The sequence below is a fragment of the Oncorhynchus nerka genome, linkage group LG15, assembly GCF_034236695.1.
Source record: "Oncorhynchus nerka isolate Pitt River linkage group LG15, Oner_Uvic_2.0, whole genome shotgun sequence".
Taxonomy (NCBI): Eukaryota; Metazoa; Chordata; class Actinopteri; order Salmoniformes; family Salmonidae; genus Oncorhynchus; species Oncorhynchus nerka.
This window is the reverse complement of record NC_088410.1, coordinates 88,022,157-88,039,327: the sequence shown is the minus strand read 5'-3', so window position 1 is coordinate 88,039,327 and position 17,171 is coordinate 88,022,157. Positions and strand designations below refer to the sequence as shown.

The window sequence follows — 17,171 nt, the reverse complement described above, 5'->3', positions numbered from 1 at the left end:
TAAGACAGCTAACAGATTGCATTCACATGCTGTATGCTGTTTGTAATAGTCCAATTACCCTATCTATCTTGTAGCCTACATGTATAAGTATCACCAAAACTGCCTTGCTTTAGTGTGTGGTGCTCTGTCCATTGTGCTGATAGGCACGGTAAGTGCTGTTATTGTGAAGTTGAAACGTCTAGGAGCAACAACGGCTCAGCCGTGAAGTGGTAGATCACAGAACAGGATGGCCGAGTGGTTGCAACACTCACTACCGAGTTCCAAACTGCCTTTGGAAGCAGCATCAGCACAATAACTGTTCGTCAGGAGCTTCTTGAAATGGGTTTCTATGGCCGGGCAATTTTACACAGGCCTAAGATCACCATGCGCAATGTCAAGCATCTGCCGGAGTGACGTAAAGCTGTCCGCCATTGGATTCTGGAGCAGTGGAAATGCGTTTTCTGGAGTGATGAATCACACTTCACCATCTGGCAGTCTGACGGACGAATTTGGGTTTGGCGGATGCCAGGAGAACGCTACCTGCCCGAATGCATAGTGCCAACTGACTGTGAAGTTTGGTGGAGGAATAATGGTCTGGGGCTGTTTTTCATGGTTCGGGCTAGGCCCCTTAGTTCCAGTGAAGGGAAATCTTAATTCTACAGCATACAATGAAATTCTAGACGATTCAGTACTTCCAACTTTGTGGCAAAAGTTTGGAGAAGGCCCTTTCGTGTTTTAGCATCACAATGCCCCCGTGCACAAAGCAGGTCCATACAGAAATGGTTTGTTGAGATCGGTGTGGAATAGCTTAACTGGCTTGCACAGAGCCCTGACCTTAACCCCATTGAACACCTTTGGGATGAATTGGAACAACGACTGCGAGCCAGGCCTAATCTCCCAACATCAGTGCCCGAACTCAATAATGTTTTTGTGGCAGAATGGAAGCAAGTCCCGCAGCAATGTTCCAACATCTAGTGGAAAGCCTTCCCAGAAGAGTGGAGGCTGTTGTAGCAACAAAGGGGGGTCCAACTCCATATTAATGACTACAAATTTGGAATGAGATGTTCGACAAGCAGTGTTTACATACTTTTGGCCATGTAATATATATTAGTGGAGGTATACAAATCCCTTCATATCTAGCTGGATATGTCTCAATGCTATGCTAGGTCAATTAAAACATGCCTGCCGTCCCACTGGATACAAATATTTTTGTATTGTTTTTAAGTATATGTAAGGTTACACACATACTTATCCCTTGGAGCCACCTGTATTATTGTGCTCTAATGTGAATAGAAAACAACTTGGCTATGTTTTCCTAGTACAGTCTTAAGTTCTGTTGAGGACTCTATTCTTATTAGATTGCTATATAAGGTTGTTAATCAAATGTGAATCTCTTCATCAATGTAGTGGATATTGGCTAGTGATGTGTATTTAACCAACTGATGGCTCCAGAGGATATGGTTTCGAGAGGGAAGTTGAAGCATGGGTGTAGGTCTCTCTCTCTCTCTCACAACCAGCATTTTAACAACAGGAGTATAAGGGAGGTTTGCAATTGTGTATGTTCTGCCAGTCACATTCTGTTAAAGGTCCTGAAAGCACACACATCCCTGGGTCGCTCCTCTTTTCAGTTCGTTGCAGCTAGCGACTGGAACGAGCTGCAACAAACACTCAAACTGGACAGTTTTATCTCGATCTCTTCATTCAAAGACTCAATCATGGACACTCTTACTGACAGTTGTGGCTGCTTTGCGTGATGCATTGTTGTCTCTACCTTCTTGCCCTTTGTGCTGTTGTCTCTGCCCAATAATGTTTGAACCATGTTTTGTGCTGCTACCATGTTGTATTGCTACCATGCTGTGTTTTCATGTGTTGCTGCCTTGCTGTTGTTGAATTATGTTTCTCTTTATGTTGTGTTGTCTCGTCGGGATGTGTGTTTTGTCATATATGTATTTATTTATATATACATTGGAGAGAACAGGTATTTGATGTACTGCCGATTATGCAGGTTTTCCTACTTACAAAGCATGTAGAGGTCTGTCATTTTTATCATAGGTACACTTCAACTGTGAGAGACTGAATATAAAACAAAACTCCAACAAAAAATGGAGTTTGATTTTTAAGTAATTCATTTGCATTTTACAGGAACTGGTTTATAAATTCTGTTTGTTCTGTCTCTGTTCGGTCTGAATAGAAATTGGTAGCCTAAATATATATAATTTTTGAAGATGTGAGACATTTGTCGGCTACCAAGAAATTCTCCCACAGAATTTAGTCAAAATTATGTGCTCTGCACCTTAAGTTAACTGTAACGTGTGTATGGGAGTTGGAAATGTTGTGACATTCAGACAAGATTGCTTGTCTTCTGTCATTTTATATTTCACTGCTGAGAACAATAACATACATCGAGGGGCATTGAGGTCACTGGTCAACCTGGGCTGTGGTTTAGGGAAGTGTTTGTCATTTGACTTGATTTTCATAACGTAACACCACTGGAGCTTTAACATGCCAGAGACATTCTGGGGCTGGAATATACTGTATCCTCATGTGTTTGTCTTTAGCTCCTAAACCACCTCTTTCTATGAAACCTTTGACTTGTGTCCTCCCTGGCTCCAACATAACACAACAACTACAATGTGCATGATCTGTGTTTTCTGTACTGCTTGGTCTGGATTAGACGTTTCACTTGCATGGACATGACAATTGAAGTTGACTCTTATGATGTTGACCCTTCTAACAGTAGCTGATAAGCTTTCCTCTGTACTGATTCTTCACAGCATCCCTATTTCTCCTGACGGGCATCTGTCTGTCGTCCAACCTGTCCATCACGGCCAGTCCAACCAAGTGGGGCTCAACTTTCTAAATGTCTCATATTAGAAATGTCACATGACGTATTTTAAGTGTTGCGTGCGACCTGTTGTGTGATGCTAGCGATAACCAGTGTTCCACAATGCCAACGGAAGCATATCGGACGGTTTGATTGGCATTTTGAGTCGTTTTGATCTAATTGGCTGTCATGTAACAGGGCTGAACAGAGCCCTCTGCTGGCCACGCATCCATGTTAACAGAGATTCTACTGTGGTAGGAAAATGACTTCATGTTCAAGCAGACAGAATCTGGGCTGTGTTACTAGCGCCCAGTATCGCCCAGTACTGTGAAGCTCAGAGGAAATATGAGTTTGCTCCTTCAGGAGTATGTTTGTCTACACAACATAGAACATATTAATAAAATGTGTGATTTAGTTACCATATTACATTTTTGTATGGGTGTATGTGTAAACGGTGTTGCCATGATGACACCAAGGATAGAAACGTTGAAGATGTCAGACCTTTACGCCAACCTAAATTCCAAGGAATTCTGGGACATCTATCTCAGTGCTTCCCAACTCCAGTCCTCTAGTACCCCCAACAGAACAAATGTTTTGTCGTCCCAGACAACCTCACATGATTCAACTCATTGAGGGCTTGATGATTAGTTGACATGTTGAATCAGGTGTGCTCGTCTGGGGTTACAGCAACAAATGTATGCTGGAGTTGGGAAACACTGAGCTAGATGAAGGCATTTGTAAGACTGTAAAAGTCCAACATAATACTAACAGCACAACATAATGTTAAAACCAACCCGCACCCACAAAGCAGAAGGCAAACCACATATCACCAAGAGAAGCATGTATTCTGCTGTTTTGTGTAAGCTAAAGATAACACTGCTACTAAACTAAGAATGGCTTTATCATGTCAGTATCTCCATGGTCTCTACAGGACACTATGGCTCGACTATGGAAACAGCTTCTATCTGCTCAGTGTCTAACTCTCCTCTTTCTGGAAGTATTTCAATTGATTATCCAGGTTTATATGAAAGAACATTGTAATAATACTTTGTAAAAGGAAAGTGTTGCAGTGAATGTTTGATTTAAAGTGAACACAAACAATGTTAATAAATTATTTTTGAGACAATTATACACCGCCTTCCACAGCCTCAGTTTTTCCATTTTACACAGACTTTTACACCTGTATTGCTTGTTTTCCAGTTTAGCAGCCACTGCTTCAGTTCGGGACATAGTAGTGCGACTTGAACACGCATGGTTACAGCTCCTGAGAGCTGGATAGCATCTATTGTGGATAAAGGACTAAAACATGATGTAATCACGTTAGACCAGGTGACACTGATCCAGTAGTCATCATACTACTGCATCTAAAATGTAGTGATTCAATTGTCAGCATACTAAAAATACAGTGGAGGTTTAAAAAGACATCGACAAAAACAACAGAAAATATCAAATGTATTGTGAATATAAAAGCGTCTGCTAAATGACTTAAATGTAAATGTAAATATGCTCTGAGGAGCCCTTTGAATTATATGCTTGTTTTTATTGGTCACTTGTCAGTGGGACATTTCAGATTACCAAATGGTGAACTGGTCAGGCTGAAGATTTCATCCACTTTCTACTGAGCAAGGGTTTTAGTCACCCATCAAGGCAACTTTCAACCCATCCCAAAATGTTCGAAAGTGCAGTTCTTGCCTATTTAATTGCAATACTTTTTGGTATAAAGTTTATATTTTGGTATAAAGTTCAGAAAGGCAGCAAAATCTGTATTTTGAATGTCAGTTTGAGAAGTACCTCCAGTATGATCTTAGTAGTACCTGTACAGCGTTGCTGGTGTCGAGGGTTTACAGCCCAGTCCTCCACTCTGGATGGACCTGCTGCTGGAGGTCTCTCTTCTCTGTTGGACCTGAGCCAGACTCCACCAGGATTTTAAGAGAAGCCAGTGTACCCCAGTGTACACTGGTTAGTGTTCTGAGACTGTTCACTATCCTCCACACACAGTGTGAACAGTCTCAGAACACTAACCAGTAGGTGTACAGTGTGTTCTTGTTAGTGAGGAAGCTGAGGTTAAAGTCTTGGTCTAGCTTGAAGTAGACGCCAGTGGCGGCTGCTGAGGGGAGAACGGCTCATAATAATGTCCGGAACGGGGCCAGTGGAATGGCATCAAACACCTGAACCATGTTTGTTGTATTTGATACCATTCCAACTATTCCACTCCAGTCATTAAGGTGCCACCAAGCTCCTGTGGTGGACACCATGATGATCTTCCTATCCCATCCCTATAACTCCTCCACTGAACCCACCTGGAACAACAACATGGTTAAGAAACAACAATCATCAACACTCAAGGCCTCGCCTGAACAAGGGCCCCGTACACACTCAGATTTGAAGACGGGACTCACCTTGAGCTCCTTGCTGTCCTTCCATTGATTCAACTGTTTGACAGACTTTAGAGCACTCTGGATTTTCTCAACCTGTTCAAAACAGCAGATGAACGTAGGTAAAACTCTTCCTTCACATAAGATATTTAGTGATGGGTGCTTTAACTCTCCTGTACGGACCGTTGATGTCTTTAAGGGAGAGTCTGCCCTTGGTCTCCATCAGCTTGGTGAGGTAGACCACGAGGACCTTCTTCAACGTGTTAGAGGTGGGGGACGGACTGTTGACCTCTCTCTCATTCTTCCCCATCACTTCATAGATTATCCCTGTACAGAAGCACCACCGAAATGCATCCCATACTGGAGACTTTTCCACCCCCCACACAATCACAACTTAACCCATGATTACCATCCTGCAACAGGGGCACTCATATTTGATATAGCATTTTATTTTGAAATATTCACGAAAAAAAATCGGAAAAGGTGTCGAAACAGACCTGTAGCTGCATGTTTTAGACAGAGGAAGATGTCTTGTTAAATATGCTGCTGCTAATGAGGATTCAGGAATAGCTCTGTGGACGGACAGACAGACAGACAGACAGTGAGCTGCCTGGGGAGAAGAGTCCCGCAGGCAGGCAGGCAGGCCTCCAAACATATTGGAACAGTGACAGATTTTTGGTTGTTTTGTCTCTCTACTCCAGCACTTTAGATTTGATACAATACATGACTATGAGGTTAAAGTGCAGACTGTCAGCCTTCATTTGAGGGTATTTTCATCCATATCGGGTCAACCGTTTAGAATCTACAGCACTTTTTCTGCATAGTCCCCCACATTTTAGGGGACCAAAGGTTTTGGGACAGATTCACTTATACAGTATGTGTATTAAAGTAGTAAATGTTAAGTACAGTATTTTTGGTCCCATATTCATAGCACGTAATGACTACATCAAGCTTGTGACTCTTCATATTTGTTGGATGCGTTTACAGTTTGTTTAGGTTGTGTTTCAGATTATTTTGTGCCCAATAGAAATTAATGGTAAATATTGTATTGTAAAATTTTGTAAATAAGAATATGATATGTTTCTAAACACTTGTACATTAACGTGGATGCTACCATGATTACGGATAATGCTGAATGAATGGTGAATAATGATGAGTGACAAAGTTAGACTGTTACAGGTTTTGGTTTTTCCTTTGAGGTTTTGAGGTTGGACTTCAGCACGTATAGCTTGTTAGCATGTAGGGCTCACCGATTGGCGTCACCTCGTTAGTCAGTATGTGTTACACCTGTGCTGGGTGCCATTTCATTAGTGGGAAGGTATTAAGAAGCCTTTTGAACCTAAACTTGTGTCATGACGTGGCCCTTTCTGGGTATAGATCATGGCATCCCCCGCTCTCTCTTGTACACCCAGGTTCTGTTATCTCAGGTCATAAATTCCTGGAGGAGACTCTCTTCCCCTGGCCATGGAGAAAGAGAGACACATCGAGAGAACAAATGAAACCTCAGTTTAAAATAAGCAGTCTAAGGCACTGCGTCTCAGTGCTTGAGGAGTCACTACAGACACCCTGGTTCGAATACAGGCTGTATCACAACTGGCTGTGATTGGGAGTCCCCTAGGGTGGCGCACAATTGGCCCAGTGTCATCCGGGTTTGGCCGGTGCAGGCCGTCATTGTAAATAAGAATTTGTTCTTAACTGGCTTGCCTAGCTAAATAAAGGTTTGAAAAAAGTCCCGTTACTTGAAAGCTGCAGCTCTACCCTCTACCCTTCTGCCGTCAAAGCACGCGCCAAGGCGGACGCAGCACGCGCACAAGTCTCTTATGCTGAGAAGGAAGCTTCTGTGATGAAACAAAAGGCAGAAATAGAGGCCAGCTTGTTGAAGCAAAAGGCAGAAATAGAGGCCAGCTTGTTGAAGCAAAAAGCTGACCTCGAGGCAAGTTTATATGTTCTCCAAGTTGAGAGAACAGCTGCTGCTGCGTTGGCTGAAGCTGCAGCCTTTGAAGAAGTTGTAGGATCAGAACGCAGAGAGCTTCGCAAAGAACTAGACACCGGGACACAGCCCTTAAGTCCAGTCCAACGTACATGTGAGTATGTGCAACAACATGCTAGGCCCTACTTTGCTGAACTTCCATTTGAAGTGGAGAAACAAGAGCTTAGTGTTGACCCAGCTACATGCCATAATCCAGAAAGTAGCAAACAACAGAACATGAGCAGAGACTCTCCGTTCAAAAGAAATGAACAGCAGCATGGTGGAAATGGAAAGCAAGCCCACTTCCAGTCACACACACACACAACTTCCCTGAGTCACAAGTGGCACCAGACCTCATCAAGTACCTCCTACGACGTGAGATGGTGAGTTCCGGACTCCTGAAGTTTGATGATCGCCCTGAAAATTATTGGGCATGGAAAGCATCCTTTCTCAATGCGATCAGAGACTTGAATTTATCAGCCAGGGAAGAGTTAGATCTAATTACCAAGTGGCTAGGGGCAGAGTCGTCTTACTACAACAGCGTAGCTCAGAAACACATCTCTCCCTCTACAGTGCACTCGAGATACAATCACAACTGTGAACACAGACAGCCTGGGATGTTCCGTGTTCGACAAAACACAAGACGATGATAAACCAGCACCATCAGTGGAGGACAAAGCCTTCTTGGACATTATGGACAAACAGGTTTTCCAGGATGATGGAAACAACTGGGTGGCTCCACTACCCTTTCGCCCCAATAGACGTCGCCTTCCTAATAACAGGGAGCAGGCCATGAACCGTCTCACATCACTTCGCAGGACTTTAGACAAAAAGCCTGACATGAGGCGTCATTTTATTGACATCATGCAAAAGATGCTGGATTAACGACCAAGCCGAACCTTCACAGCCACTAGAGGGAGACAAAGAACGTTGGTATCTGCCCATATTTGGTGTTTACCATCCACAAAAGCCTGAACAAATACGAGTAGTATTTGACTCCAGTGCTAAATGTCAAGGCGTGTCACTTAACGATGTTCTGCTCAGTGGTCCAGACTTAAACAACACACTCTTGGGTGTCCTAATGCGTTTCCGCAAGGATTGCATTGCACTAACAGCAGATGTGCAACAAATGTTTTACTGTTTTGGTGTACGTGAGGATCACAGAGATTACTTAAGGTTTCTCTGGTATGAAGACAACAACCCAGATAGAAACATAACTGAGTACAGGATGAATGTCCATGTATTTGGAAACAGCCCTTCACCAGCCGTAGCCATCTACTGCATGAGACGAGCAGCGCTACAGGGTGAGAAGGAACACGGGTCAGAACCCAAGCAATATGTAGTGAGGAACTTCTACGTCGATGATGGTCTGACATCAGTAGCTACTACAGAAGAAGCTATCAATATTCTAAGAAAAACACAAGCAATGTTGGCGGAGTCCAACATGAAACTACACAAGATTGCATCCAATAGCAAAACAGTTATGGAAGCCTTCCCTATGGAGGACCGTGCAAAAGACTTAAAAGATCTGGACCTAGGAGTGGATCCTCTCCCCTTTCAACGGAGTCTGGGACTTTCCTGGAACCTGGAAACAGACAGCTTCTCATTCCAGGTGTCCCACAATGAGAAGCCTTTTACTCGGAGAGGCATCCTGTCCACAGTGAATAGTCTTTATGACCCCCTTGGGTTCGTGGCTCCAATAACAATGCAAGGTAAAGCCTTAATCAGAGAACTCTCTTCTGATCAGAGTGAGTGGGATGTCCCTCTTCCAACAGAAAAAGATGAGAAATGGAAGCAAGTCCAGTGTCTCGCTGACACCTTTTGGAAAAGGTGGAGACAGGAGTACCTGACAATGCTGCAGAGATGCAGAAAATGGACAGCAGAAAAGCCAAATGTAAAAGTGGGAGATGTTGTCTTATTGAAAGACAGTCAGGCACACAGAAAAGATTGGCCAGTCGGGCTTGTGGTAAAAACCTTTCCCAGTACTGACAAAAAGGTTAGGAAAGTAGAACTAAAAATTGTCAAGCAAGGAGCTGCTAAGGTGTTTCTGAGAACAATCTCAGAGATTGTTGTTCTTCTTTATGAAGCATCCTAGAGACAAAAGATAAAAATAGAAAGGACATTATTTGTTTCTTGATATGTTTTATTTAATAGTGGCACAATTTCATTATACCAGGCGGGGAGTGTGCTGCCATCCTGTTAGAAGGTAACAGATTATTTTATTACAATGGTTAAATTGGATTTTCATTGTGTTCAATGGTGTTATTTGCCCCCTAGTGGCGCTTTCTGGTACTTAGAAAGACAACGCAAACGGGAAGTTCAGAATTTGTTTTGCACGCATAGAAGCAGCTACAAACAACGCTACGGTGCAGGGGCCTGTTGCACAAAAGTAGAATTAAGACATCCGGGATAAATGACTCAGCTGAGCTCAATGAAGCCAAAACATGTGCGTCCAGGCTTAATTGGTTGCACAAAGACCAAGCCAGGATGAGCAGACACGGATTCATTAAACCAGGTGAAACCAATCCTGGATAGGTGCGCACTCACGGCTCACTCAAATAGACCCCGCCACAGATCACAGATTAACTGATTTACCATGGCAACTAGAGCCGCGTACTTTTCCCCGTCGGAAGCACAAATCCTCATGGAGGCATACGAGGAGGTAAAAGATATAATTAAGAAGAAAGGCAACACCGCCACAGTGATAAAGCAAAGAGAAAAAGCGTGGCAAAGTATTGCAGACCGCCTGAATGCGTAAGTAGTGCACAATTACACACTCACCGCTCCGCTGAAACATCACAATTACAATTCAAATATTTAATTCACATCTCCAAAAATGCAGTTGTACTGTAATTATGAAACGGTTAAATTTTTAATTGAAATGCACTGCAGATATGAGTGAAATTGTGTAAAGTAACTCCATCACACTGTATAAAGCTATGATCAATTTTTTGATATTTTTACTGAAAACAAGACAAAAATACCAAGTAATTTTTTGCAGTGTGACTCCATTAAATGTGTGTGTGTGTGTGTGTGTGTGTGTGTGTGTGTGTGTGTGTGTGTGTGTGTGTGTAGATTAAACATGAACGGGCCAAAACAGACATGGCAGCAGGTCAAAATCAAATACAAGAACATTCTGCAGAATGGTATGGTCCCTGACTAATATTTAACAAAGCACAAGCATATATTGTACCCAGAAGGTGCCTGCTCACACATTGTCTGTACTGTTTTAGCAGTGAAAAAGAATACCCACAGACAAGGCACGGGTGGTGGGTCACCAAAGGCTGACCTTACCCCAGCAGAGGACATGGCCTTGGAGCTAAATAAAGGCAGGCCCGTCTTAGAGGGGATCCCTGGGGGGAAAGAGACGAGCATAGGTTCCTCCCAAGATGCCACCCGCTTCATTCAAGGTATGTCCTTCCATCTCTACATGGGATACAACCACATTCATATTGAATCAATTTGGACTGTCTGACTTTGGTTTACCTATTGCCTTGCAGTGCCTGGCAGCACTGTGTTCCTGTTAGAGCCACCAGCACAAGCACCAGACGATGCTGATCCAGTGAGTACTCCATCAAAGGCATACTGTAGGCCTGGCATGTCTTGTCTACTAGCTTCAATATGAATCCGATTAAATGTGATAGGGTGAAGGCCCCAGTGCAGCAGCAACAGCACATGATGGAGACGATGATGAGGAGGAGACCATCTCTCTGGATTACAGAAGGCATGAGGTATCATGTTAAGACTGTGAAAGTACTATTTACTCTACAATGGTGAGGAGTCCTCATCAAAATCAAAAAATCTAATTTCTTTTACAGGACCCAGATGCTATACAGTGGGAAAACCAGCCTGGCAACATAGTGCGTATTAATAAAAGGACACCACATCCTGCCAAATTCCAGCTGCGCTAATTGTATTGTGTTCACAGAGCTCACAAGCTATCAGAAAGTTGTATGGCAACCACCTCCGGCGCCAAATAGAACTGGCAGACATAGACATTCAGTACAAGAAGAAAAAGATGGAAAATCTTGCACTGGAGTCCGAAATAAAAAAGAGGACAATTAGGAAACTGGACCTTGAAATAAAAAACTTGAGAGGGAGGTGAGATATGCCTTCAATGTACACTGTATGCTAACTGTAACACAAATGTATTAATCATTATTTTTCTTTCCTCCCCCAGCTCCAAGAAGATGACACAGCTCAAAATAAAAAATTAGGTATATTCTCGTAAAGTCAAGTGAGCCATGACATATGAGCTCTTATTGTGAGCACACAGGACGGTGGCATCTTTCTAAGGTTTTTTTTATTTTCCCAGCAATCAGTACAACCAAGTCATCGTTATAAGGCATCGCCCTCTTTTGCCCACCCCCCCAGCACCAGGTGTGGCCACTAGCCTATATGAAGGCCCAAAATTGTGTGTTCCTTTCTGCTCTGACAATGGCATGCCCATTCGTGTGAGATGTGGTGGATGAAGAAGCACTTGTGCTGAGGAGAGCCTTCAGGCGAGAAAGGGTCTTCAGGGACCGGTTGGACCCACTGGCCTTCCCTGATGACCATCTATATGAAAGATACAGGTTTTCTGCAGATGGCATCAGGTATCTATGCAGACTACTGGGTCCCAGGATTAAGCACCGCACTGCACGGAGCCATGCACTGAGTGTGGAGCAAATGGTTTGTGTGGCCTTGCGCTTTTTTGCTTGTGGAGCCTTCCTGTACTCAGTGGGGGATGCAGAACAGCTGAACAAGGCCACAATTTGCCGCACAATAAGGAGTGTGTCTGGCTATCAAAGCATTAGCAGATGTCTTCATCTCCTTCCCTGGCCACAGAAGACTCTGTGACATCAAAGAGGAGTTCTATAGGATTGCAGGTAAGAGGATCTACAAATTACAGGACAACTGTTAACACATAGTAGGATACTCATTACTTTGTGTGACAGGTTTCCCCAATGTCATTGGTGCAGTGGACTGCACACACATAAGGATAAAAGCCCCCTCAGGTGCCCATGAGGCCGATTTTGTGAATAGGAAATCCTTTCACAGCATTAATGTTCAGGTGAACATAACTTTTTGATATTGTCCATTGACGAACACTCTGCATTGCCAGTGATGTGCATTGATTGGTGTAATATTCCTCATCTTATGATTTCAGATGGTCTGCAATGCTGACTGTGTGATCAGCAATGTTGTGGCAAAATGGCCTGGCTCAGTCCATGACTCCAGAATCTTTCGGGCCTCTGAAATCTATCAGTGCCTATCACAAGGTAAGCCACACAACCCCTATTTATAACCATCATGGCTGTGTCAAGAATATCACTGTGTTTATGAGGTAGTAATGATGAGATTTTGTGTTGACAGGTGAATTCTCTGGTGTGTTGCTGGGAGACAGGGGGTATGGCTGCCAGCCTTTTCTCCTGACACCTTTCACAGACCCCCAGGAAGCACAGCAGGCCTACAACCATGCCCATGCCAGGACCAGGGCCAGAGTTGAAATGACCTTTGGCCTCCTGAAGGCACGCTTTCACTGCCTTCACAAATTAAGGGTCAGCCCTGTTAGGGCATGTGATATTACTGTGGCTTGTGCTGTCCTCCACAATGTGGCCTGCCTGAGGAAGGAGAGGGCCCCCAGAGTGCCACCAGCCATGGACTGGGACAATCCGGCAATCTTCCCTGATGACGACAGTGGTCGGCTGCTGAGGGACCAATATGTGTTGAATTATTTTAGTTAGTATGTGTGCTTTCAATTTTGGTTAAATATGTCCTGCGGTGGCAGAGGAATTTGGTTTTTTTTGGGTTCGTTTTTTGACGAATTTGGCCTCTTATGATGTTTGTGCGGTATACTGTGTGTAATACAAGGCTGCAGGGAGGCTACTGCATCCATTCATTTGTCTGTTCAGTTGATGTGTATGGATTTGTCCTGCATTTATTTTAGTGTGCAGACATGCAGGGTGTGTTATATACAGACCTTTGAATGTGTATGTATCATTTTGTATAATATGCTTGGATTCTGTGCTTTCCATCTTGTAGAGTCACTGTGACTTCAGTTTCGAAAGGAGCTGATGGTTTACCTGCTTTGTTTTGTCCTTTATTCAATAAAGGAACATAATGTTACACATTGTGTTTTTATATTCATATGGAATGTGTATTTGTTTATATGACAGAGTACTAGGGCCACACTGAAGAAAAAGGATAAAGTCATAAATTTATGAGGCTGGTTCTTTCTGCAGAAAAACTACATATTGTTTTTACAGTTTTGATACTTATGACAATGTGATACTTAATATTCTGGCACATCAGCATGTCTTTGTTTATGAAACCATACTGAAGTACAATTTCACGAAATGCCCCACATCTGTCATTTTAACAACTGTCCTCCTTTAAAACAACTGGTTACAATATTATGACTTGTGTTTTTTTCCCCTCTGTGGCCCTAATATTCTATCATTTTATATATAGCCTTATAGTCTATGGGAAACTGTAAATTATCTAATGATAGCAACATCATCTAAAAATCATTTTTTATCCAAAATCATTGAAATTAATGATCACAAACGTTTAAATAATAACAGTGGGTCTAGTTATATGTGATAACAATGTATAGTGAGCAGTGAAATAACTATTGGTTTCCATTTGTGGTGACTGCTGACTGACATTAGGGATGAGATTAAATAGATCCTGGAATTTAGCCTGGTCTGGAGCAGGCTAGCTCCACAGAATAAATCTCCATGGTAATTTATACCATAACATATCCTCCTGCCCCCTATCCATCTTTAGTGCAACCGGATTACGGATCAATTGAGCCAGGATCACCAAGATATCCTGGCTTAATCACTTATCCTAGTTTTGTGCAACAGGCCCCAGGTCTTTCAATGTAGTTATTTCTTGTCACGCTTCAGCCTTGGAAAAATATTTGTTTGTAAGTTCGATTCAAGCATTTAGCTAATGATGATAATCTTGTTATTGATAGAGTTTCTTACATATCAATGTTGGTTGCATTTACTCACAAATTGCAATGCCTTTAATGTATGTCGTTAGCTGTATTACTTTGCTCATGCGTCATGCAAACGAATTGTAAAATATAAATACTGTAGTTTTGTTACTGTTTCTAGTGTAATATGCTTTGTTATTCTACATAGATGGTTATGCATTATTAGAGTAATGAAAGGCGCAATTACCATATGGTTAACAATTAGCTATATGGTTTGGCATCATGCCAGATGCATGGTACCTTAGCGCGTGCTTTGTATTTATGCAACTTCAAATGTTTAATGTACAGCTACAGTATGTCGGTGTGAATTGAACACTAAAGTATATTCTTTTCTGTATTTTGCAGTTTCACAACATAAACGTTTTCAATATATTCATTCAAGAAAAGTCACGCCTTGGGAGTTTTATTGAAGACTTAGTTGTTAGCTATCTGTCTAGTTTTGCATGGGAACGCAACTCAAGGGCAGAATACACCCCGACCTTTGTCCTCGATATCTCCGTCTCTTTCTCCTGTGAATGACGTGGATGAGGACCTTGTTGGGTGTCTGGAGTAAATCCCTCTCATCCGACTCATTAAAGAAGATATCTATGTACAGAAGCTCTTTTTGGTCATAAGAGATGGTAGCAGCAACATTATGTACAAAAGTTACAAACAATGTGAAAAAAAAAATTGCAGTTGTTTAGGAGCCCATAAAACGGCAGCCATCCCCTCCGGCACCATTATAGTGAGTGACATTTTTGGTTTTCTTGCTGGGAAGCGTAACACAGACTCAATTACAACCAATTGATTACAGCAACCCCCCAAAAAATGGAGGAGGCAGCGGGAGTAGGTCAGGAATTGGTCTTTCTGCCCAATATAAAGAATCAAAACTGGCAGAGGAAAATGGCAGAAATAGGACAGTATACCAGTTCCATTTGAGGGCCAGGATGTGCACCGCTGTGCTATACAGATTGCAAAATAGCTAAGAAAATAAATACACTGATTCCATGGCACAGGATGTATGAGTTGATATTTAAACCGACGCAAGATTCAACACTTCGTACAGCTCCTGCTCAACCCAGTCAAAGCTCTCCCTTCCGTGATCTAATACTTGCACTTAACTCTTTCCACCTACTAGCTTGGAGGATAAATGTAGTTAATATGACTGAGATGTGTGGTTACATTTAAGTCATTTAGCAGACGCTCTTATCCAGAGCGACTTACAAATTGGTGCATTCACCTTATGACATACAGTGGAACAGCCACTTTACAATAGTGCATCTAAATCTTTTAAGGGGGGTGAGAAGGATTACTTTATCCTATCCTAGGTATTCCTTAAAGAGGTGGGGTTTCAGGTGTCTCCGGAAGGTGGTGATTGACTCCGCTGTCCTGGTGTCGTGAGGGAGTTTGTTCCACCATTGGGGGGCCAGAGCAGCGAACAGTTTTGACTGGGCTGAGCGGGAACTGTACTTCCTCAGTGGTAGGGAGGCGAGCAGGCCAGAGGTGGATGAACGCAGTGCCCTTGTTTGGGTGTAGGGCCTGATCAGAGCCTGGAGGTACTGAGGTGCCGTTCCCCTCACAGCTCCGTAGGCAAGCACCATGGTCTTGTAGCGGATGCGAGCTTCAACTGGAAGCCAGTGGAGAGAGCGGAGGAGCGGGGTGACGTGAGAAAACTTGGGAAGGTTGAACACCAGACGGGCTGCGGCGTTCTGGATGAGTTGTAGGGGTTTAATGGCACAGGCAGGGAGCCCAGCCAACAGCGAGTTGCAGTAATCCAGACGGGAGATGACAAGTGCCTGGATTGTCCCACCTAGAGATCTTAAGGTGAACGCACTAATTGTAAATCGCTCTAGATAAGTGCGTCTGTTGAATGACAAACATTTATGTAAAATAAATATGCTCATCAGTCTTTATGTTCACATTAATTTAATGATGATCCCATCAACTACAGCAGTGGAACTGTGTGTAGAAAATGCTCATAATATCAAGGCACAAGGCGAGGCCCAAATGCAGACACAGAAGGCAGATGGTTGGTCATACAATGTTTATTCATCCAAAGAGGTAGGGAAGAGAATTGTTGTGGATGGGCAAAAAGGTCAACCAGATCAATCCAGGGGGTACAGAGTGGCAGACAGGCTCGTGGTCAAGGCAGGCAGAATGGTCAGGCAGGCACGTACAAAGTCCAGAAACAGGCAAGGGTCAAAACCAGGAGGTCTAGAAAAAGGAGAAGGCAAAAGCAGGAGAACGTGAAAACCGCAGGTTGACTTGGAAACATACAAGATGAACTGGCACAGCGAGACAGGAAACACAGGGATAAATACACTGGTAGAGAGACAGGAAACACAGGGATAAATACACTGGTACAGAGAGACAGGAAACACAGGGATAAATACACTGGGGAAAACAAGCGACACCTGGAGGGTGTGGAAACAATAACAAGGACAGGTGAAACTGATCAGGGTGTGACACATAATGCAAATCACTTTTGTCTGATCTAAAACATGGAGTTTTAAGTTCTGTGCTTAGTTTTCGAAGATAACTGATTGTGTTGTCCGTCACCTCTTGTCCTGTGAATTGTTATGTAGTCATATTTCATGTTGAAAACCTCAAATGAAAAATGTTACAATCTAAAATGGGCCGTTAATGCTTTCACTAAAGCAGCACAACAGCATGTGAAGATAAGATTTATCATGCCGGTATAATGAAGGTAAGGTCATATCGAAGCGTTCAGTGAAAGGGACTGAAAGCAGAGAATAATTGTGTTTTTGTCCAACACGGTTTTACACATTTGACGCAAAATGTGCAGACAATGCAGATGAAATTTACCGACATAAAACGTCAAGAGGCGCATTTTAAGGTGCGCTCCATTAAAGTGATATACAATAATCTGTTTCTTTATTCAAATGTCCCTTTTACTTTTTGCTGTGCTAGCCAGCATTTACACACAAATACACATTTGGCACCAAATCAGATTATTTCCCAATCAGCATATTTCTACATACTGGTAAGTAAAACGCTTTATGGTTAACGGTTAATGATGACAATAGTTACAGCATAGTA

General features: G+C 42.8%; 1 protein-coding gene across 2 annotated transcripts; it reads left to right on the top strand.

The window, feature by feature from the left end:
* Positions 1–8,969: 8,969 nt before the first annotated feature.
* LOC135560255 (uncharacterized) lies at positions 8,970–13,255 on the top strand. Of its 2 annotated transcripts, XM_065002000.1 has the most exons (11): positions 8,970–9,901; positions 10,223–10,293; positions 10,381–10,557; positions 10,648–10,709; positions 10,792–10,878; positions 10,966–11,007; positions 11,076–11,248; positions 11,328–11,364; positions 11,463–12,015; positions 12,297–12,408; positions 12,503–13,255. In XM_065002000.1, exons 1-8 carry the CDS (start codon positions 9,744–9,746, stop codon positions 11,362–11,364), a joined length of 807 nt encoding a protein of 268 aa, XP_064858072.1. In that variant the 5' UTR covers positions 8,970–9,743; the 3' UTR covers positions 11,463–12,015; positions 12,297–12,408; positions 12,503–13,255. The 2 variants fall into 2 exon arrangements, with proteins under 2 accessions (XP_064858072.1, XP_064858073.1); XM_065002001.1 differs by having other exon boundaries at positions 8,970–10,293; positions 11,328–12,015.
* Positions 13,256–17,171: the final 3,916 nt, after the last annotated feature.